Below are 22,961 nucleotides of genomic sequence, written 5' to 3'. Positions count from 1 at the left end.
AAAGAAACCAGATAAACAAAATGCTAATGAATAACATTGCAAAATGGAGAGAAACATTTTTCTAATTTGAAAAACTGCTCACCTCCAATGTTCGGTAATATGGATCCAGTAGAAGTTTTGCCAGGGATACAATCTGTGGGGTTCGGTCCCAGCCATCGGAGCAGTGAACCAGCACCGGCCGCTCTTCTCGATCCACTGCGTTGGCCACAACAGTGGCAGCTTTTAGCATGGCAGAGAGGTGCTGCAGCCACTTAGTGCTTTCCAATGCTGATAGCCAGCTAGAAAACACACAAAGGGTTTCACAATCAGACAGGTAAGTGGCATCCTAAGAGGGAAAGATCATGATGATGGGCATTAGTTAATGAAAATGAAAAAAATGGTCAGGCCAAGGATCATTATTCTTATTATTATTTATAGAGCACCATTGATTCCATGGTGCTGTACATGAGCATGACAAAACACAAACACACACACACACACACACAAATTTATATATATTAAAGTCTAAATTTAATTTTAGGCTCAATTTACACTTTTGCACACAGGCTGTATTTTGTCATCTTAGTTATTGCCGCAAGTCCTGAGCAGGAAACTGTTGACTTGAGCCAACAATCTTTTCACAAGGTGGATTAGGGAACGATTCACCAAGATTCAGGTCTTACAAATTTAAAGACAACCTATCATGTCCTGAAGCGCTATTAGCCTGCAGTTATGGGGTTAATCTGCAGGTTAATATACTGTAGTGTTCGAAATCTGCCTGGCCACAACACTAAAAGCCCCGTTACCAGGAGACAAAAGAAGGGAATTTTGTTTACTTACCGTAAATTCCTTTTCTTCTAGCTCCAATTGGGAGACCCAGACAATTGGGTGTATAGCTTATGCCTCCGGAGGCCACACAAAGCATTACACTTAAAGGGAACCTGTCATGAGAAATGTCCCCTAAAACCTCACAGATTCCCCCTCTGCAGCTCCTGGGCTGCATTCTATAAAGGTCCCTGTTATGATTGTGGCCACTTTCTGACCTAAAAAAAGTGTTTATAAAGTTGTACCTTTTTTGCTTCTGATTCTGTAAATCCGTCACGGGGGCGGGCTGCCTGATGGCCGTTATTCTGCCCCCTGGTCCTGTATGCCGCCCCCATCGCTGATTACAATACTTCTGGACGCCGCCCCCTGCTCCATCCATCGCCGCGCATGCCCAGTGCCCATCTCTCGGGGATGAGCACTGTGCCTAGCGTCACCGCTGGTGACGTGCACGCAGGGTTAAGATTATGGGCGGTGCTGTGATGTTTATCGGCCTGCTTCGTTCTGCGCAAGCGCGCTGCTGGTAATCTGATCTCCGCGTCTCCTCCTGATCGGTGTAGTCACCGCTCCTCCCATCTATTTCCTGCCTCGGGGCAAGATGGGAAGGAGGTGACGTGGGGGTCAGCAGCAGCGCGCTTGCGCAGAACGAAGCAGGCCGAGGGGGAAAGCGCGGCCCCGCGATTATGGGCGGTTGCTTAGGAATAAACATCACAGCACCGCCCATAATCTTAACCCTGCGTGCACGTCACCAGCGGTGACGCTAGGCACAGTGCTCATCCCCGAGAGATGGGCACTGGGCATGCGCGGCGATGGATGGAGCAGGGGGCGGCGTCCAGAAGTATTGTAATCAGCGATGGGGGCGGCATACAGGACCAGGGGGCAGAATAACGGCCATCAGGCAGCCCGCCCCCGTGACGGATTTACAGAATCAGAAGCAAAAAAGGTACAACTTTATAAACACTTTTTTTAGGTCAGAAAGTGGCCACAATCATAACAGGGACCTTTATAGAATGCAGCCCAGGAGCTGCAGAGGGGGAATCTGTGAGGTTTTAGGGGACATTTCTCATGACAGGTTCCCTTTAAAAGTGTAAACCCCTCCCCTCTGCCTATACACCCGCCCGTGCATCACGGGCTCCTCAGTTTTGGTGCAAAAGCAGGAAGGAGGAAACTTATAAATTGGTCTAAGGTAAATTCAATCCGAAGGATGTTCGGAGAACTTAAACCATGAACCAAGAACAATTCAACATGAACAACATGTGTACACAAAAGAACAACAGCCCGAAGGGAACAGGGGCGGGTGCTGGGTCTCCCAATTGGAGCTAGAAGAAAAGGAATTTACGGTAAGTAAACAAAATTCCCTTCTTCTTTGTCGCTCCATTGGGAGACCCAGACAATTGGGACGTCCAAAAGCAGTCCCTGGGTGGGTAAAAAATACCCCGGTAATAGAGCCGAAAGACGGCCCCTTCCTACAGGTGGGCAACCGCCGCCTGGAGGACTCGCCTACCTAAGCTGGCATCTGCCGAAGCGTAGGTATGCACCTGATAGTGTTTTGTAAAAGTGTGCAGACTCGACCAGGTAGCCGCCTGACACACCTGCTGAGCCGTAGCCTGGTGCCGCAATGCCCAGGACGCACCCACGGCTCTGGTAGAATGGGCTTTCAGTCCTGAAGGAACCGGAAGGCCAGAAGAACGGTAGGCTTCAAGAATTGGTTCCTTGATCCACCGAGCCAAGGTTGACTTGGAAGCCTGCGACCCTTTACGCTGGCCAGCGACAAGGACAAAGAGCGCATCCGAGCGGCGCAGGGGCGCCGTACGAGAAATGTAGAACCGGAGTGCTCTCACAAGATCAAACAAGTGCAAATCCTTTTCACATTGGTGAACTGGATGAGGACAAAAAGAAGGTAAGGAGATATCCTGATTGAGATGAAAAGGGGATACCACCTTCGGGAGAAATTCCGGAACTGGACGCAGAACCACCTTGTCCTGGTGAAACACCAGGAAGGGAGCTTTGCATGACAGTGCAGCTAGCTCAGACACTCTGCGAAGTGATGTGACTGCCACTAGGAAGACCACCTTCTGCGAGAGGCGAGAAAGAGAAATATCTCTCATTGGCTCGAAAGGTGGTTTCTGAAGAGCCATTAGCACCCTGTTCAGATCCCAGGGTTCTAGCGGGCGCTTGTAAGGGGGGACTATGTGGCAAACCCCCTGCAGGAACGTGCGTACTTGCGGAGGCCTTGCTAGACGCTTTTGAAAAAATACAGAGAGCGCCGAGACTTGTCCCTTAAGAGAGCCGAGAGACAGCCCCTTTTCCATTCCGGATTGAAGGAAAGACAGAAAAGTGGGCAAGGCAAATGGCCATGGAATAAAACCCTGATCAGAGCACCAGGATAAGAAGATCCTCCACGTCCTGTGGTAGATCTTGGCTGACGTTGGTTTCCTGGCCTGTCTCATAGTGGCAATGACCTCTTGAGATAACCCTGAAGACGCTAGGATCCAGGACTCAATGGCCACACAGTCAGGTTGAGGGCCGCAGAATTCAGATGGAAAAATGGCCCTTGAGACAGCAAGTCTGGTCGGTCTGGTAGTGCCCACGGTTGACCCACCGTGAGATGCCACAGATCCGGGTACCACGACCTCCTTGGCCAGTCTGGGGCGACGAGGAGGGCGCGGCGGCAGTCGGACCTGATCTTGCGTAACACTCTGGGCAGCAGTGCCAGAGGAGGAAAGACATAAGGCAGTTGAAACTGCGACCAATCCTGAACTAAGGCGTCTGCCGCCAGAGCTCTGTGATCTTGAGACCGTGCCATGAATGCCGGGACCTTGTTGTTGTGCCGGGACGCCATTAGGTCGACGTCCGGCTTCCCCCAGCGGCAACAGATCTCTTGAAACACGTCCGGGTGAAGAGACCATTCCCCTGCGTCCATGCCCTGGCGACTGAGAAAGTCCGCTTCCCAGTTTTCCACGCCCGGGATGTGAACTGCGGAGATGGTGGAGGCTGTGGCTTCCACCCACAGCAGAATCCGCCGAACTTCCTGGAAGGCTTGCCGACTGCGCGTGCCGCCTTGGTGGTTGATGTATGCCACCGCCGTGGCGTTGTCCGACTGGATTCGGATCTGCCTGCCTTCCAGCCACGGCTGGAACGCCTTCAGGGCTAGATACACTGCCCTTATCTCCAGAACATTGATCTGAAGGGAGGACTCTGGCTGAGTCCAGGTACCCTGAGCCTTGTGGTGGAGGAAGACCGCTCCCCACCCTGACAGACTCGCGTCCGTCGTGACCACAGCCCAGGATGGGGGCAGGAAGGATTTCCCCTTCGACAAAGAAGTGGGAAGAAGCCACCACTGAAGGGATGCCTTGGCTGCCCGAGAAAGGGAGACGTTCCTGTCGAGGGACGTCGATTTCCTGTCCCATTTGCGGAGAATGTCCCATTGAAGAGGACGCAGATGAAACTGTGCAAATGGAACTGCCTCCATTGCTGCCACCATCTTCCCTAGGAAGTGCATGAGGCGTCTCAAGGGGTGCGACTGGGCTCGGAGGAGAGATTGCACCCCTGTCTGTAGTGATCGTTGTTTGTCCAGCGGAAGTTTCACTATCGCTGGGAGAGTGTGAAACTCCATCCCGAGATATGTCAGCGATTGTGTCGGTGTCAGTTTTGACTTTGGGAAATTGATGATCCACCCGAACCTCTGGAGTGTCTCCAGAGCAATGTTCAGGCTGTGTTGGCATGCCACCCGAGAGGGGGCCTTGACAAGAAGATCGTCCAAGTAGGGGATCACTGAGTGTCCCTGAGAGTGTAGGACTGCAACCACTGTTGCCATGACCCTGGTGAAGACCCGTGGGGCTGTTGCCAGGCCGAAAGGCAATGCCACGAACTGAAGGTGTTCGTCCCCGATGGCGAAACGCAGGAAGCGCTGATGCTCTGGTGCAATCGGCACGTGGAGATAAGCATCCTTGATGTCGATTGAGGCTAGGAAGTCTCCTTGGGACATTGAGGCGATGACGGAGCGGAGAGATTCCATCCGGAATCGTCTGGGTTTTCACGTGTTTGTTGAGCAGTTTGAGGTCCAGGACGGGACGGAAAGATCCGTCCTTTTTTGGTACGACAAACAAGTTGGAGTAAAAACCGTGACCCCATTGCTGAAGGGGAACGGGGATAACTACTCCTTCTGCCTTCAGAGAGTTCACCGCCTGCAGAAGAGCATCGGCTCGCTCGGGGGGCGGAGATGTTCTGAAGAAACGAATCGGAGGACGAGAATTGAACTCTATCCTGTAACCGTGAGACAGAATGTCTCTCACCCATCGGTCTTGGACATGTGGGAACCAGGCGTCGCAAAAGCGGGAGAGCCTGCCACCGACCGAGGATGCGGTTTGGGGAGTCCGCAAGTCATGAGGAGGCCGCTTTGGGAGCGGTTCCTCCGGCGGTCTTTTTAGGACGTGCCTTAGACCGCCATGAATCAGAGTTCCTCTGATCCTTTTGAGGCCTGTTGGACGAGGAGAATTGAGACCTGCCTGAGGGCCGAAAGGACCGAAACCTCGATTGTACCTTCCGTTGTTGAGGTCTGTTAGGTTTGGACTGGGGTAAGGACGAGTCCTTACCCTTGGATTGTTTAATGATTTCATCCAATTGCTCACCAAACAGGCGGTCGCCAGAAAACGGCAAACCGGTTAAAAACTTCTTGGAAGCAGAGTCTGCCTTCCATTCACGTAGCCACATGGCCCTGCGGACTGCCACTGAATTGGCTGATGCTACCGCTGTACGGCTCGCAGAGTCTAGTACCGCATTCATGGCGTAGGACGCAAACGCCGACGCCTGAGAGGTTAATGACACAACCTGCGGAGTCGCGGCTCGTGTGAGTGCATTAATCTCAGACTGACAAGCTGAGATAGCTTGTAGTGCCCATACGGCAGCAAATGCCGGAGCAAAGGACGCGCCGATAGCCTCATAGATGGATTTCATCAGGAGCTCTATCTGCCTGTCAGTGGCATCCTTTAGTGATGCACCATCTGCCACTGCAACTATGGATCTGGCCGCCAGTCTAGAGACTGGAGGATCCACCTTGGGACACTGGGCCCAACCCTTGACTACGTCAGGGGGGAAGGGATAACGTGTGTCGTGAAGTCGCTTAGTAAAGCGCTTATCCGGAAAAGCTCGGTGCTTCTGGACTGCGTCTTTGAAGTCGGAGTGATCAAGAAATGCACTCCGTGTACGTTTGGGAAACCTAAAATGAAATTTCTCCTGCTGAGAAGCTGACTCCTCAATCGGAAGGGGTGGAGGAGAAAGATCCAACACCTGATTGATTGACGCTATAAGGTCGTTTACTATGGCGTCCCCTTCAGGCGTATCAAGGTTGAGCGCGGCGTCAGTATCAGAGTCCTGATCTGCCGCATCTGCTTCATCCTCCAGAGAGTCCTCATGCTGAGACCCTGAACAGTGTGATGAAGTCGAGGGACGCTCCCAGCGAGCCCGCTTCGTCGGTCTGGGACTGCGGTCCGTGTCGGAGTCCTCCCCGTGGGACCTATGAGTTGACCCAGGAGCTCTTTGCTGCTCCGACCGAGGGGGGCATGGGGGCAATGAATCAACAGTGCCCGGGGCCTGTGTTACAGGTCTGGACTGCAAAGCTTCCAGTATCTTAGCAGACCATCTATCCATAGACTCAGAAAGTTTGTCAGCAAATACTGCAAACTCTGTCCCTGTCACCTGGACAGTGGGGGCCGGAGGTTCCACCTGGGCCGGGGGTCCCACCAGTGGCTGAGACTCCGGCTGAGTGAGTGTCACAGGGGCCGAGCATTGCACACAATGAGGGTAGGTGGAACCTGCAGGAAGCATTGCCGCACATGAGGTACAGGTTGCAAAGTAAGCCTGTGCTTTGGTACCCTTGCTTTTTGCAGACGACATGCTGTTTCTCCTCTTAGAATAATCAGTGAGGGTATATAGCCAAACGCTAACAGTGAGGCCGTACAGAGTAAATGTATACACTATAAGCATATAAATATACAATTCGGCACCCAGGGGGACCAGCACCTAGTAACAGGTGCGTCTTACCGACCGCTCCCAGCGGTTGTGTGACCACCAGATCCCTGCCTGGGCCTCCCAGAGCTGTGGAGCTCAGTTGTCTCCCCTCTGAAGTTCTCCAGCGTCTTGTAGCAATGGCTGCCGGTGTTCAGAGAGGAGGAGGGGGCCGTGGGCGTGCCTGTAAAAGTGCGGGAATCTGGTGCCCCACGGTGCTCAGTGAGGGGGGAGGAGGATACAAAGTATGCTCCTGCCCTCAGCGCTGACGTCCAGTGCAGCGTCCCGCCCTTACCCCTGACTGGCAGGCCCGGGGGCGGGAATATGCGGCACTAGGCCGCAAAAGCCGGGGACTAAAGTTATAAGCGCTGCCGGCAAACAAGCGCGGCCAGCGCGGTAGTCCCGGCGCACTAACACACCCAGCAGCTGCTGCAGTGTCTATTACCCAGGCGCACTATGCGCCGTCCCCAAGGGGACACAGAGTACCTCAGAGTCGCAGGGCCTTGTCCCTGATGATACCCGGCTCCTGTCCAGCAGATTCCCCCAGGGGCTGCGGAGGGAGCGCGGTCCCAGCGCCTGGTGACCGGTCAGGATCCCACTTCACCCAGAGCCCCTAAGGGATGGGGAAGGAAAACAGCATGTGGCTCCTGCCTATGTACCCACAATGGGTACCTCAACCTTAACAGCACCGCCGACCCGAGTGGGGTGAGAAGGGAGCATGCTGGGGGCCCTGTATGGGCCCACTTTTCTTCCATCCGATATAGTCAGCAGCTGCTGCTGACTAAAATGTGGAGCTTGCGTGGATGTGTGCCTCCTTCCACAAAGCAATAAAACTGAGGAGCCCGTGATGCACGGGCGGGTGTATAGGCAGAGGGGAGGGGTTTACACTTTTAAGTGTAATGCTTTGTGTGACCTCCGGAGGCATAAGCTATACACCCAATTGTCTGGGTCTCCCAATGGAGCGACAAAGAAAAGTTTATTCCTCCTGACAGCCTCTGGCTTTCAGTTATAGAGCTTGACTCACCGCTCAGTGCATAGGCAGTGGCGGCTATAACCATGACCCCGCGCTGACTGACAGCCGGCTACGCACTCATGCTCTGCAGAGAAAGCTGTCAGTCAGTGACGCCGTGTGGCCATGCGCAAAAACTTCTGGTTCAACAGTGACAGAGTATGCACCCAAATGATCAGCCACTGATCTTCTGTGTGCAACGGAAGTGCGGTTGGCCTGTCAGGTTATTAAATGACTGCTGATTGGCTACATGTTCGCCGATCGGACCGCCATTCACTAGTGTATAACAAAAAACAAAACGAACAAATTCCAATAGAAAACTTACTTTCCTGGATCAGGCACTTGGTTGCACACAGCTCGTAGGTACTGAAAGCTATTCCGGATGGAGTGAATATTTGCCATTCCCATAAATGCAACTTCACAATTTGGATAGTACTCTATATGCAAAAGAACAATACAATAAGTTAATTTTAATACTTTCAATCATGAAAAAAAGTGGTCTTTGAAGGGGTTAACCAGAGTCCGTCACTTCTCCATTGGCAGTGAGGACTGTCAAAGCCATGACAGCCCCCCCCCAGGTAGACCCCCATTCTGGACATATCAAGGTAAAATACCAGCAATATTGGAATAGCCCTTTTCAGCTGCATCTGATTTTCAGGACATTAACCAGGATTTCTTCAACACTGTTTTTATAGCACCCAAAAAAGGATTAAATTTGGCCAAACAACTAGTGTCTCACTGAGAGCTAATCATCCTGTAAAGCATGCCATGTTTCCTCACTACTGAGCTTAGTAGGAATATACAGAATATAAGGGCTACTGTGTCTGAATGGAGGGAAACTACACGGCCACTTCTCTGCAGAGAGGACACCAGACACCAAGTTCACCAGTAATGGCTCCTATGGTTCAGCCACTGTAATGGCTTGTTTAGACTGTCCAATTAGAAATCTAAGGGGCACTTTGCACGCTGCGACATCGCAGGCCGATGCTGCGATGCCGAGCGCGATAGTCCCCGCCCCCGTCGCAGCTGCGATATCCTTGTGATAACTGCCGTAGCGAACATTATCGCTACGGCAGCTTCACATGGACTCACCTGTCCTGCGACCATCGCTCTGGCCGGCGACCCGCCTCCTTATTAAGGGGGCGGGTCGTATGGCGTCACTGCGACGTCACACGGCAGGCGGCCAATAGGAGCGGAGGGGCGGAGATGAGCGGGATGTAAACATCCCGCCCACCTCCTTCCTTCCGCATATCCTACGGAAGCCGCAGTGACGCCGGTAGGAGATGTTCCTCGCTCCTGCGGCTTCACACACAGCGATGTGTGCTGCCGCAGGAGCGAGGAACAACATCGGACTGTCGCGTCAGCGTAATCATGGATTACGCCGACGCTGCACCGATGATACGATTACGACGCTTTTGCGCTCGTTAATCGTATCATCGAGCCTTTACACACTATGATGTCGCATGCGATGCCGGAAGTACGTCATTTTCAATTTGACCCCACCGACATCGCACCTGCGATGTCGTAGTGTGCAAAGCCCGCCTTAGTACAAAGAACAATTGTCAATCTGATTGTTCTGTGTGCTTAGAATATAATGGTTATCAGCAGCACATAGACAGGAGAACAATCATTGTAATGCTTAATCAACAGGATAAGTGTGTTTCTTTGATGATTATCTACTTATCATGGAAACAATCTAAAAGCCCTGTCACACACAGAGATAAATCTGAGGCAGATCTGTGGTTGCAGTGAAATTGTGGACAATCAGTGCCAGGTTTGTGGCTGTGTACAAATGGAACAACATGATTTCACTGCAACCACAGATCTGCCAAAGATTTATCTCTGTGTGTGACGGGGCCTTAACAGTGTAACAAATGCTTGAACCCGATTTAAGGCTCCTTTTTGAAAAGCCAATAAAGGTACCGTCACACTAAGCGACGCTCCAGCGATCCCACCAGCGATCTGACCTGGCAGGGATCGCTGGAGCGTCGCTACATGGTCGCTGGTGAGCTGTCAAACAGGCAGATCTTCACAGCGATCAGAGATCAGCCACCAGCGACCCGTGTAACGACGCTGTGCTTCGTAACCATAGTACACATCGGGTTACTAAGCAAAGCGCTTTGCTTATAGTTACCCCGATGTGTACCTTGGCTACGTGTGCAGGGAGCTGGCTTCTAGAAGCTGCGGACGCTGGTAACCAAGGTAAATATTGGGTTACCAAGCAAAGTGCTTTGCTTGATTATCCGATGGGTACCTAGGTTACCAGCGTCCGCAGAAGCCGGCTCCCTGCACATTCAGATCGTTGCTCTCTCACTGTCAAACACCGCGATGTGTGCTTCAGAGCAGGAGAGCAACGACCAAAAAATGGTCCAGGACATTCAGCAATGACCAGCGACCTCACAGCAGGGGCCAGGTCGTTGCTGGATGTCACACACAGCGACATCGCTAGCAAGATCGCTGTTGCGTCACAAAAACCGTGACTCAGCAGCGATGTCGCTTAGTGAGACGTGGCCTTTACACATTAATCTAAAACCTATCTATGGTAGAGAGTTATTTCTGATACCTTCACACTCGCAGCCGCCACCTTTGGCTCTGTTCGCAACAGCAGCCGTGTAAGACCTTGCATCCAGGATTAAGAGTTTCTGAGGTGCCCCGCTACCCTCAATACCAGGACAGGCAGTAAGAGAAGAGTCTGTAAAGAACATTCAAAGCGGTCAACTTTTCATCCATAGCACGAAAAAAAAAATACATTTATACAAATTTGGGCAGTGACAAGTTTTGTCATTTTAGCTGTTTAGCAAAAACATATTCAAGATATAGTTATATATAAATCAATATGGGCTTAAAGTGCAGACTCTCAGCTTTAATTTGAGTATTTACATCACAATTGGAGTAAGGATTTAGGAGTTACAGCTCTTTAATATGTAGCTGCCTCTTCTTCAAGGAACAAAAGGAAATTAGACAATTATCTCAAAAGCAGCTTAATGTGCTTCATAGGCTACTCTTCTTAATCCATCAATTAAACAGGTAAAAGGTCTGGAGCTGATTCCAGGTGTAACATTTGCATTAGGAAGCTGTTCCTGTGAAACCACAACATGCGGTCAAGAAGCCTTAACATCCACACAAGTGAACAACACACTGCAGGAAATAAACATTTCAGTATCCAAGTCTACCATAAAGAGATTACTTCAGGTGCAAACCATTAATCAGCTATAAAAAAAGAAAAAAAAAAAAAACTTTGCAAAAAAACATATAAAGAAGGCAGCCCTGTTCTGACAGATGAAACTAAGATCGTCCCGTATCAGAATGATGGGAAGAAGAAAATCTGGAGAAGGCTTGCAACGGCTCATGATCCAAAGCAAACCACATCCTCTGTAAAACATGGTGGAGGCAGTGTAATGGTCAGGCATTGATAATGTGACTGAAGACAGAAGCAGGCAGATGAATTCTGAAGTGTACAGGGCTGTACTTTCCACTCTGATTCAGCCAAAAACAGCAAGGTTGATTGTCCATCTGTACTGTGACACGCTGTCCAATGACTAATGATTCGCGAGCCTGTTCGCCACTGCTCGATTGAGCATTGGGGTGCTTGGATACTCGCGGTGCTTTGCTGAGTATCGCGGATGCTCGGATGTTCCATCCGTGAAACAACGAACACAAAGCACAGGCTTGAGTCACTGCGTGCTGTGAGAAGGCACCCTAGTGAGAGCAAGTTTCAGTCTCTGACTGGAAGTTTCATCAACAGTTTTAGATGTAGGGTGCCCAAAATAAAACAAGCAAACAACCCCACCCTCCCTCACCCCAGAAATGCTCTGTATATTGCTGGCTGTATGTGGGCAGAGAGCCGAACTGCGCAATCACTGACTTGCCTTATACTTGTTACTTGAGCCCTTTCAGAGCGTCGGACCCGCTCAGCTCAACAATCATAGGCGCATTTTAGTGCTTGCTCATCATTAACAATGACCCAAAACATACTGAGAAAGGAGGGGTTTGGTTTGTTTTTTTTCTTTAAAGACAAAAGAAGTGAAATATTCTGCAATGGCCGAGCAAATCACCAGATCTCAACCATATTGAGCCGAATTTCACAATCTTAAGAAAAAACAAAGGCAGAAAGACCCAAAATCAATCACAACTGAAATCAGCAGCAATAAAGGCCGGAAAACCCTCACAAAAGGAGGAAACCCAGCATTTGCCTGAAGTCTGGAAGCCACGGACATCACCAGTCATTGCCTGCAAAGGATTCGATACAAAGTGTTAAAAATGAAAATTTTATTTATGGTAAAGTTAATATATCCAATTACTTTTGAGTCTGTCTGAAATCAGGAGGTTTTATAGAAAACTGGTTGTAATTCCTAAAGGTTTCACAGATATTTTTGTTAACCCCTTTAATTAAACCTGAAAGTCCACACTTTAATTACATCTCAGTTACTTCATTCTAAATCCAAAATAGTGTCATGCAGAGTCCAAAACGAAGATTCGGTCCCTGTCCAAATATTTCTGGACCTAACGTTATGTTGCTGTGCTTATGGCTTAATTCAGTTTCTTACCAAAGTCGGTGTCTCCATTTTCATTCCCATCATTGCTACTTTTGCTGAAGTTTGCAGTGGCAGCATGTCCACCAGGATTCAGGGCACAGGCCTTTGCTATGGACGTCACCAGATACTCATCGTCCGCATTGCGCCAGCCCCACCAGCTGATCTCTGGCTGACTGCACCGGGCGATCACTGCGCCCGTCCTGGTGTGTCTACAAGACAGAAGAATGCTGTATAAAGACTAGAGCTGGTCACCACCAAAAACTTATAAGTCCTTTCCCTTTACTCTCGTGACATTGTGGAGAAATACAAACATTATTTAAAAAAAGAAAAAAAAAAAAAAGTTGTAGAACGCCTATAGCAATGAATACAATTTGCATTTGGAGTAAAGTCCATGGCAACATAAGTTCAAAAGTGTTTAAACTAAATTGGTTTTGGGTTTTTTTTTTTTCCTCAGCAGAAACGGAGTGAAATCTCTCCCAATCGTCTGCACAAAACTTTTATTTTTTTGCTCCAAGAACTCAACAATTAGATGCAGGGCAGTCTTCCACACTGCAAAATGTTCGCTCAATAGAGAAATCAATTCATGACTCCATGGCTGAACTTAAAGGGAAGGTGTCGCGTTTTTTTATTTTTGTTTTAATAATAGCGATTATGGAATCAATTATTTTTAATACAAAATTAAACTCACTGTTTATTTAGTTTTTATTTAATTCTAGTTTTATTTAAACACTGGGGGCTGCCATCTTGGATTTGCTGTGAGTAACGACAGTTGTCGCTCTCCGACCCTATACTTAACACACAGACCACTTCTGCTGTGAGCCGGTCGCGCCCCCTGGGCTGTCCAGATCACAGCAGAGGGAGGAGATCGAAACCATCTTTGTGGAGCTCATAGTATATGCTGTGTGCTGCACTTTCCTCGTCACCCACTTGGGATGTGTGAATACCGGCACCGGTCCACCTTCAACCTTTCAAACCCCCCCTCCACTCCAAGCAGCTCAGCGGGGGCGCGGTATACAGCGGGGTGTAGTACACAGTGGCGCATCATGCCAGCAGTCCTCAATGATACCTTAGACATTAGGATCACTTTGCGGTCAACAACAAAATGGCTCCGCACACGAGAGCAGATTCCACCCACTTTTACTGCAGTTGTAATGTGAGCTAGTTCAGGATTTCAGCAGCTGCTCCCCCTAGTGTCTAAGAATGGAATATATCAAACTTAAAATGTTTTTTTTTCTATTTTGCTCAATTAAAAATAAATAATATTTAAACATGGCATTAAACCATTAATACTTTACAGTTTTTCAGCAATTGAAATTTTTTTTTGATGACACCTTCCCTTTAAAAAGTTTGCAGTAAATATGCTAAATACTGCAGGTCCAGGATAAGCCATGGCCAACGCGACCTTGAAGCTGCGGAGCGGTGAGTGTCTAGAGGTGGATAAAGCAGACACTGTTTACCTACATTCAAAAAGGTCTGTATCTCTGCTGGTAAGCCAAGAATTAAAGGGCACTTTACACGCAGCGATATCACTAGCGAGCGTACCCGCCCCTGACTGTTGTGCGTCACGGGCAAATCGCTGCCCGTGGCGTACAACATCGCTTACACACGTCACACGTTCTTACCTGCCTAGTGACGTCGCTGTGGCCGGCAAATCACCTCCTTTCGTGCGGCGTCACTAAGCGGCCGGCCAATAGAAGTGGAGGGGCGGAGATGAGCGGCCGGAACATCCCGCCCACCTCCTTCCTTCCTCATTGCGGGTGGCCGCAGGTAAGGTGATGTTCCTCGTTCCTGCGGTGTCACACGTAGCGATGTGTGCTGCCGCAGGAACGACGAACAACCTGCGTCCTGCAACAGCAACGATCATCGGGAAAGGAACGACGCGTCAACGATCAAGTAAGTAATTTTGATCGTTCGTGCGATGTTGTTGCGTGTAAAGCGGCCTTAAGACATATGTCGTTACATACTGAACTGAACTATTCCCACCACACAGATTTACCATAATGGCTGTTGGATGGAGCTCTACTTAACCCCTTCACGACCTTGGACGGATCTATCCGTCCAGGATCGTGTCCGGTTAAGCCCCGCCCCCTGCCGCGGGCAGGCGGCGTGGATCGGCACACATATCAGCTGTTTTCAACAGCTGACATGTGTGCCTGCTGGCCGCGGGTGGAATCGCTTCCACCCGCGGCCATTAACCCCTTAAATCCTGCTGCCAAAGTCTGGCAGCAAGATTTAAATGCGCGCGGCCATGTTGTTTGTTACTTACCGCCGCCCCCACCGGAAGTCACGTGTGTTATCACGTGACTATCGGTGGTTGCCATCGTAGCACAGGGTCATGTGATGACGCCTGCTGCTACGATGTTTCACTTTCGTTTTCCCTCGGCCGAGAGCAGAGGGAAAACCAAAGTGACTGAATTTGCTGTTTACAGCTGTATTGCTGTGATCAGCAGATAGCGATCGGATTGCTGATTGCTATAGCCCCCTAGGGGGACTAGTAAAATAAAAAAAAAAAAGTTTTAAAAAAAAAAAACAAAAAACCTAAAAGTTCAAATCACCCCCCTTTCCCCCCATTGAAAATTAAAGGGTTAAAAAATAAATAAATATACACATATTTGGTATCGCCGCGTTCAGAAATGCCCGATCAAAATATAAAATCAATTAATCTGATTGGTAAACGGTGTAGTGGCAAAAAAATTCCAAATGCCAAAATTACGTTTTTTGGTCGCCGCAAGTTTTACGCAAAATGCAATAACAAGCGATCAAAACGTAGCATCTGCGCAAAAATGGTACCATTAGAAACGTCAGCTCGAGACGCAAAAAATAAGCCATCACTGAGCCATAGATCCCAAAAAATAACGTTACGTGTTTCGGAAAATGGCGCAAAACGTGCGCCACTTTTATTGGACAAACTTGTGATTTTTTTTAACCCCTTAAATACAATTAAACATATACATGTTTGGTGTCTACAAACTCGCACCGACTTGAGGCATCACATAGATACATCAGTTTGATCATATAGTGAACACTGTGAATAAAACATCCCAAAAACTATTGTGCGATCACACTTTTTTTGCAGTTTTTCCACACTTGGAATTTTTTTGCTGTTTTCCAGTACAATATATGGTAAAACCTATGGTTTCATTTAAAAGTACAACTCGTCCCACAAAAAACAAGCCCTCATATGGCAAGATTGACGGAATAATAAAAAAAGTTACGGCTCTCGGAAGAAAAGGAGCAAAAAACAAAAACGCAAAAACGGAAAGTGCCCGGGGGCTGAAGGGGTTAAAGGAGAGAAGAGGAGAAAAGAATATGCCGCCCGTAGTTACCTGTACACCACAACAGGAATCCTTTTCCACGATCTGAAAGAAGAAACATTCTCAAGCTCCTTGTCGGTGATCCAGACAGGAACCAGAAGTTTCTGTGGATAACTTGGACACAGTCTAAAGAGGAATCAGAACAAATGAATTAATACTCACCTAACGTAAAAATTATAAATAAACATAATGCTATTCTGCACTAAACTTCCATATCACAAAACAGTGCAAAAGGGGACATGTAACTAATTTTGAGCGTTTCCTAAAAAGCCTCTCTAACAGCAGGCAGCCATGTTCACGTAAAGCTCCCGGTAGTTTAACCCCCTGAATGCTGTGATCAATGAGATCGCAGCATTCAAGAGGAAGGGAGAAGATCACTTACCTCTCCCTGGCAATCCCTGAAATGCGATCATAGGCACCCGGTTGGTACCATGGCAACCCTGGGTGATCACCATGACGACCCCGGGTTACTGAGCTACGGAGAGCCTCACACACACCATGCTGGATGCATGGTGTGTTAAGCAAAGTGTCAGTGCTGCGAGTGCAGCACTGACAGATCTAAACCACTGCAGTGATTGAGCATGGAAAAAACGCAGAAAGAGTTGACATGCTGCACATTTTTTTCTGCACCAAATTCTGCAAAGGAAAAAATCTGCAACATGTGCACAGCAAGTCAGGATTCTCATAGACTTTGCTGAGATGTGTTTTTCCTTCCAGTATGAGCACATTAGGCTGTGTGCACACAATGAGTTTTTTATGCAGATTTGGTACAGCTTATCATGCAGTTTGTTGCTCAAATCTCCAGGTCTATCCTTATGCCAGCAGTCAATGAGAATCCTGAGTGCCATTGCTTATTTTGTTCCTCGCAAATTTGGGTGCAGAAAAAAAGGAGCAGACTGTCAATTGTTGGTGCGTTTTTTCCTGTGTTTTTCAGCCCTTCCAGCCAATGATTTCACACAAAACAAAAAAACACATAAATGCACCAAAAAATGCATGTGATTCTTGGTTTGTTTTTCTGCCACAAGGTGTGTTTTTTTTGGTGCAGAAAATTTCTGTATCTAATCTGCAGTGTGCACACAGGTTTAAATAGTACATTTTCTGGACAAAAAAGGGGAGTGGAAAAAAACGCAGCATAAAGAGTTTGTGCACACGTTCAGTATTTTTTTGTCTATAAAAAAAAACCAGAATGTTGGCACGAAAACCGCTATGAGCGGGTTTTATGCATTTTCCCCCCCATTCATTGTATAGATGCAAAAACCCTGAAATACTTTACTTACTGCTATTTGAAAAAACAGCTTTAAGGTCCTGTGCGCACTGGAAAAAGGAATTTTCTTAAGAAAATTCCGCAGGCACTGAAAGATTACCGCACCCGCGGAAAAAAAAAAACGCACCGAAATCCGCATGCGTTTTGGTGCGGTTTCGGTGTAGTTTTTCCGCAGGTTGGTACATGTGTTTTAATGCATTTAGCACATTGAAAAAAAAAGGTCATTTCCTTCTGATATAGAGAAATAGATAGATAGTAGATAGATACCTAGATAATGGATAGATAGATAATGGATAGATAGATAATCAATAGATTGATCTGTCGTCAATCAATAGAACGAGGCTGCATTCTGTACAGTGTGTCAGACGCGGCTGGATGGAAGAGTCGTGGGACCTGCGTGGACTACGCCGGAGCTGTGTGTTGGGAGGGGTTAATAAAGGGGTGAAAGAGGGGGCTTTTTGGTCTTTTATTTTAAATAAAGGATTTTTCGGTGTGTGTGTGTGTTTATTCACTTTACTTACGGGTTAATCATGAAAGCAGTCTCAGACGCTGCCATGATTAAACCTGTACTTAAATGGCTGCGATCCGCTGCCATTTAACTCCATATTACCTGGATTGCCACCGCATCACGGCAATCTGGAAGAGCCAGGGACACTCCGAGACTGTCGCATAATGGATGCGACAGTCCCGGGGCAGCGGCGGGCTGATATTCTTGGCTGTGGGAGGGGGGGCATTAACCCTGGCCCTCACCTTCCCCAGCCTGAGAATACCGGGCCGCCGCTGTGTTTTTACCTGGATGGACGGTAAAATACGGCGGAGCACACACTTTTTTTATATGTACGTTTCATTTCTATGTGTATTCTATATGTCTGTGTCTGTGTGTGATGTGTGTTTACTCTCTGCACGGCTTCCTCTTCCTGTCATAATGACATCACTTCCTTGCAAGACGCAGGGTAGTGATGAACATTAGGTCCTGAAAACGCGAAATACTGCAGGGAATAACGCAGGAAAACGCAATGAACTGCACAGAATTTGCTGCCTGCGTTATTCCCTGCGGGATTTCACGATTACATTGCAGTCAATGGAGTGAAATGCCGCAGCGACCTGCGGAAAAGAAGTGACATGCAATTGTTTTTGCTGCGGGAATCCCACAGCAAAACATGCAGCTGTCAAATTTCGCATAGTGCGCACAGCATTTTTTTTCCCCATAGGATTTGCTGGTGAATCACTACAGAGATGTTATGAACATTTTCTGCAGCGAAACATGCAGCAAAACCACAGGAAATCCGCGGCAAGTGCGCACAGGGCCTAATTGTTCAAATCTCCGAAGAAAAAGCAAGCAGCACATGCAAGATATTTCAGAAATCTCATCCACTTTGCTAGTAGTGTAAACAGCTGTGTATTCCCGCAGCAGCGTGAGAACAAGCCCTTATGCTACTTGATAATATGGCTGCACAAATCATCGATTTCTAGTGAAAAGTACGTGGTGATCTGTAGGTTACATGATGAATACAGCATTTCTGTCTATTAATGCAGAGGAAAAAATACATTAGCCTGAGATGGAGACAAAAGGAGGGAAACTTCCAAAGTGCAAATAAAGTAAAACTAAAGCAACAACCAAGGTTTGATTTTTATGCTGAGGTGTAAAAGAAATGTCAAGCAGCAAAACTGATAGTTTGCCAAAATCCACAGCATTTTTCCTGCAATTCATTTTCCCTAAATGTCCCCTTTATGTGCGAGTCTGAGCCTGCAGCACATTCCTTCCCCGCAGCGGTGCCAATGATAATTACAGGGGGTTAGCACGCGAAAACAAACTGGAGTAACGTGTGCTAAAATGTAGGGTGTTAACATTTCACCAAGCATAATGAATGGAATTCATTCCTCACTTGTAGTTGTGGTTGATATCGGACACTCGCCAGGCATTCTGCATATCAAAACCCATCCGCACCAGCTCCATCTGGAAGCGATCCTTCACATGGTCACCTGAAAAGAAGCCAGACACAGCTCTGTATATCAGGAAGAATAGGAACCATCTATAGCGGTAGAGAACATGAGTGGCGAGATTACAGGTTATACTGCAAAGCCAAAAGACCAGGGTACATGCGATAGAAGAAGAAAAAAAAAAAAACAACCCCAAAACAAACGTTCTCTCTTCTCTTCTCTCCCTGACACCCAGTGAAGAAGCTACAATGGTTCCTGGTCCCAGTTTACAAATAGCCGGCACTTAGCCGCTAAAGCTCATCAGTGGCCTCTGCGGGCATGTGTCATATCACGGACATCATGGCTTCCACTGGCGAGCAGTGACACTGGTAATATGGCATGTAACCTCTAAAGTCACAGATTACCAGCCGATCGCTTGTAAACAAATACCGGCAGCGCACCGCTAGATCGCTATATAAGAAGAGAAAGACAAGCCGCGTTTCATAATAAATTATATATTATATTTTTTTTTTTTACAATTTATCACATCATCTAAGGTTTTTACATTTTCTTTTCTTCCCTCATCCTAGAAAATCTTTAAAGAGGTTTTCCACTAATAATTTAACCCCTTGTCATATGACCTAACTCCTCCTAATAGTCAGTTTCCTAATATACTTGTATTACCTGGCCTGCTCCTGTACGCCTATGTCCGTGTGGCTGCTTTATTCTTTTGTTGTGATGCAGGAAGGCTACTTCCGATCTGGGGACCAGAATAGGACGCACTGGGCAGGGCAGTCACTGGTGGGGGCGGGGCTACCTCCCGGTGAGTGACCGCAGTCTGCGCACATGCTCAGATCAGACCTCACTCCTCTCTGCCTCTATCCGGCTAATGATTTGCCTTCAGCTGACACGTGCTGGGATACACTCTCTAATAACAAGCAGCAGCAGCTCACAGGGCTGCACAGCAGAAGGCTGGGGATTTCAACGCTTTAGTACGATGGAAGGAGAAGAGAGAGAAGCCTGATCGGAGCTCGGCCATGTATAGACTGACTCTACTGAATGAAGTGCCGTGCCTTCTGTTGTCAAGCCCTGTGATATACTTCCTAATGGTCAGCGCATCACAGCGTGCTCAGACTGCTGTCACTCACCAGAGGTAGCCCCATGCCCACCAATGACTGCCCTGCTCAGTGCGTCCGGTTCAGGTAGCCTTGCTGCATCACAACAGAGGAATAAAGCAGCCACACAGACATAGGCTTACAGGAGCAGAGCAGCTAATAAAAGTATATTAGGAAATTATTAGGAAGAGTTAGGTCACAAGAGAAGGTGTTAAATTAGTAACGGAAAACCTCTAAGCCTTCACTACCTTGCCATTTTAGTTTTTTCCTACCTTTTTTCCAGGAGCCTTTTATTTTTTTCAACAATATATAGTCATATGATCGCTTGTTTTTTTGCAGGACGAGTTGTACTATTGAATGAGAAACCCTTAATTTTACCATATAGTGTGGGGAAGAAAAGAAAAAAAAAAGTGCAGAAAAAGGGCAGATGTACAATTGTTTTTAATTTACCATGTTCACTATATGATAAAATGGATATGGTGCTGTCAGGTCTTATTTTTGTGCCCCGAGCTGACGTTTTTACGGATAGCGGATCCGTGCTTTCCTTAACCAAGAATCAGCAAAAACATTAGTGCATGCCCTTGTCATCTCCCGCCTATACTACTGCAACTTCCTGCTCTCTGGCCTTCCTTCCAACACTCTTGCTCCCCTCCAATCTATCCTAAACTCTGCGGCCCGCCTAATCCACCTCTCCCCTCGCTATTCCCCAGCCTTACCACTCTGCCAATCCCTTCACTGGCTTCCCATCACCCAACGACTCCAGTTCAAAACATTAACAATGACATACAAAGCCATGCACAACCTGTCTCCTCCCTACATCTGTGACCTAGTCTCCCGGTACCTACCTGTACGTAACCTTCGATCCTCACAAGATCTCCTCCTCTACTCCTCTTATCTCCTATTCCCACAATCGCGTACAAGATTTCTCCCGTGCATCCCCCATACTCTGGAACACTCTACCTCAGCATATCAGACTCTCCCCTACCGTGGAAAGCTTTAAGAGGAATCTGAAGACCCATCTCTTCCACCAAGCCTACAACCTACAATAACCCTCAGTCCAGTACACCACTGCAAAACCAGCTCTGTCCTCACCTACTGTATCCTCACCCATTCCCTGTAGACTGTGAGCCCTCGCGGGCAGGGTCCTCTCTCCTTCTATACCAGTGTGTTTTGTATTGTTAATAATTGTTGTACAAAAGAAGGGAATTTTGTTTACTTACCGTAAATTCCTTTTCTTCTAGCTCCTATTGGGAGACCCAGACAATTGGGTGTATAGCTTCTGCCTCCGGAGGCCACACAAAGTATTACACTTTAAAAAGTGTAACTCCTCCCCTCTGCCTATACACCCTCCCGTGGATCACGGGCTCCTCAGTTTTGGTGCAAAAGCAGGAAGGAGAAGACTTATGAATTGGTCTAGGTAAAATCAATCCGAAGGATGTTCGGAGAACTGAACCATGAACCAAAAGAACAATTCAACATGAACAACATGTGTACACAAAAGAACAACCAGCCCGAAGGGAACAGGGGCGGGTGCTGGGTCTCCCAATAGGAGCTAGAAGAAAAGGAATTTACGGTAAGTAAACAAAATTCCCTTCTTTGTCGCTCCATTGGGAGACCCAGACAATTGGGACGTCCAAAAGCAGTCCCTGGGTGGGTAAAAGAATACCTCAATAAAAAGAGCCGAAACGGCCCTCCTCTTACACGTGGGCAACCGCCGCCTGAAGGACTCGCCTACCTAGACTGGCGTCTGCCGAAGCATAGGTATGCACTTGATAGTGTTTCGTGAAAGTGTGCAGACTAGACCACGTCGCTGCCTGACACACCTGCTGAGCCGTAGCCCGATGCCGCAATGCCCAGGACGCACCCACGGCTCTGGTAGAATGGGCTTTCAGCCCTGAAGGAAGCGGAAGCCCAGAAGAACGGTAGGCTTCAAGAATCGGTTCCTTGATCCACCGAGCCAAGGTTGACTTGGAAGCCTGCGAACCCTTACGCTGGCCAGCGACAAGGACAAAGAGCGCATCTGAACGACGCAGGGGCGCCGTGCGAGACACGTCGAGCCGGAGTGCTCTCACCAGATCCAAAGAGTGCAAATCCTTTTCACATTGGTGAATTGGATTAGGGCAAAATGAAGGTAAGGAGATATCCTGATTGAGATGAAAAGGAGATACCACCTTAGGGAGAAATTCCGGAACCGGACGCAGAACCACCTTATCCTGGTGAAACACCAGGAAGGGGGCTTTGCATGATAGCGCTGCAAGCTCAGACACTCTCCGGAGTGATGTAACTGCCACTAGAAAGGCCACCTTTTGCGAAAGACGTGATAAAGAGACATCCCGCAGCGGCTCAAAAGGTGGTTTCTGAAGAGCCGTTAGCACCCTGTTAAGATCCCAGGGTTCCAGCGGACGCTTGTAAGGTGGGACTATGTGGCAAACTCCCTGCAGGAACGTGCGGACCTGCGGAAGCCTGGCTAGACGCTTTTGAAAAAATACGGAGAGCGCCGATACTTGGCCCTTGAGAGAGCCGAGTGACAAACCCTTGTCCATTCCGGATTGGAGGAATGAAAGAAAAGTGGGTAAGGCAAACGGCCATGGAGAGAAACCGTTAACAGAGCACCAGGATAAGAAGATTTGCCAAGACCTGTAATAGATCTTGGCGGACGTTGGCTTCCTGGCCTGTCTCATGGTGGCAATGACATCCTGAGATAACCCTGAAGACGCTAGGAGCCAGGACTCAATGGCCACACAGTCAGGTTGAGGGCCACAGAATTCAGATGGAAAAATGGCCCTTGTGACAGCAAGTCTGGACGGTCTGGAAGCGCCCACGGCTGACCCACCGTGAGATGCCACAGATTCGGGTACCACGATCGCCTCGGCCAGTCTGGAGCGACGAGAATGGCGCGACGGCAGTCGGACCTGATCTTGCGTAACACTCTGGGCAGCATCGCCAGAGGAGGAAACACATAAGGCAGTCGGAACTGCGACCAGTCCTGAACAAACG

General features: G+C 48.3%; 1 protein-coding gene across 2 annotated transcripts in view; it reads right to left on the bottom strand.

Moving 5' to 3' along the window:
- The window catches only part of MTMR4 (myotubularin related protein 4), a 130,675-nt gene that overhangs the window by 30,101 nt on the left and 77,613 nt on the right, over positions 1-22,961 (bottom strand). For both annotated transcript variants that reach the window (XM_075335390.1, XM_075335389.1), the window contains 6 exons: positions 18,816-18,912; positions 15,678-15,791; positions 12,364-12,560; positions 10,380-10,508; positions 8,142-8,253; positions 83-278 (listed from right to left, as the gene is read on the bottom strand). In XM_075335390.1, coding sequence (XP_075191505.1) covers positions 83-278; positions 8,142-8,253; positions 10,380-10,508; positions 12,364-12,560; positions 15,678-15,791; positions 18,816-18,912 — 845 coding nt within the window. The remainder of the gene's footprint in view (positions 1-82; positions 279-8,141; positions 8,254-10,379; positions 10,509-12,363; positions 12,561-15,677; positions 15,792-18,815; positions 18,913-22,961) is intronic.

This window comes from Anomaloglossus baeobatrachus, chromosome 2 (assembly GCF_048569485.1).
Source record: "Anomaloglossus baeobatrachus isolate aAnoBae1 chromosome 2, aAnoBae1.hap1, whole genome shotgun sequence".
NCBI lineage: Eukaryota > Metazoa > Chordata > Amphibia > Anura > Aromobatidae > Anomaloglossus > Anomaloglossus baeobatrachus.
The sequence above is the reverse complement of the archived record's forward strand: the minus strand, read 5'-3'. Positions and strand labels throughout refer to the sequence as shown.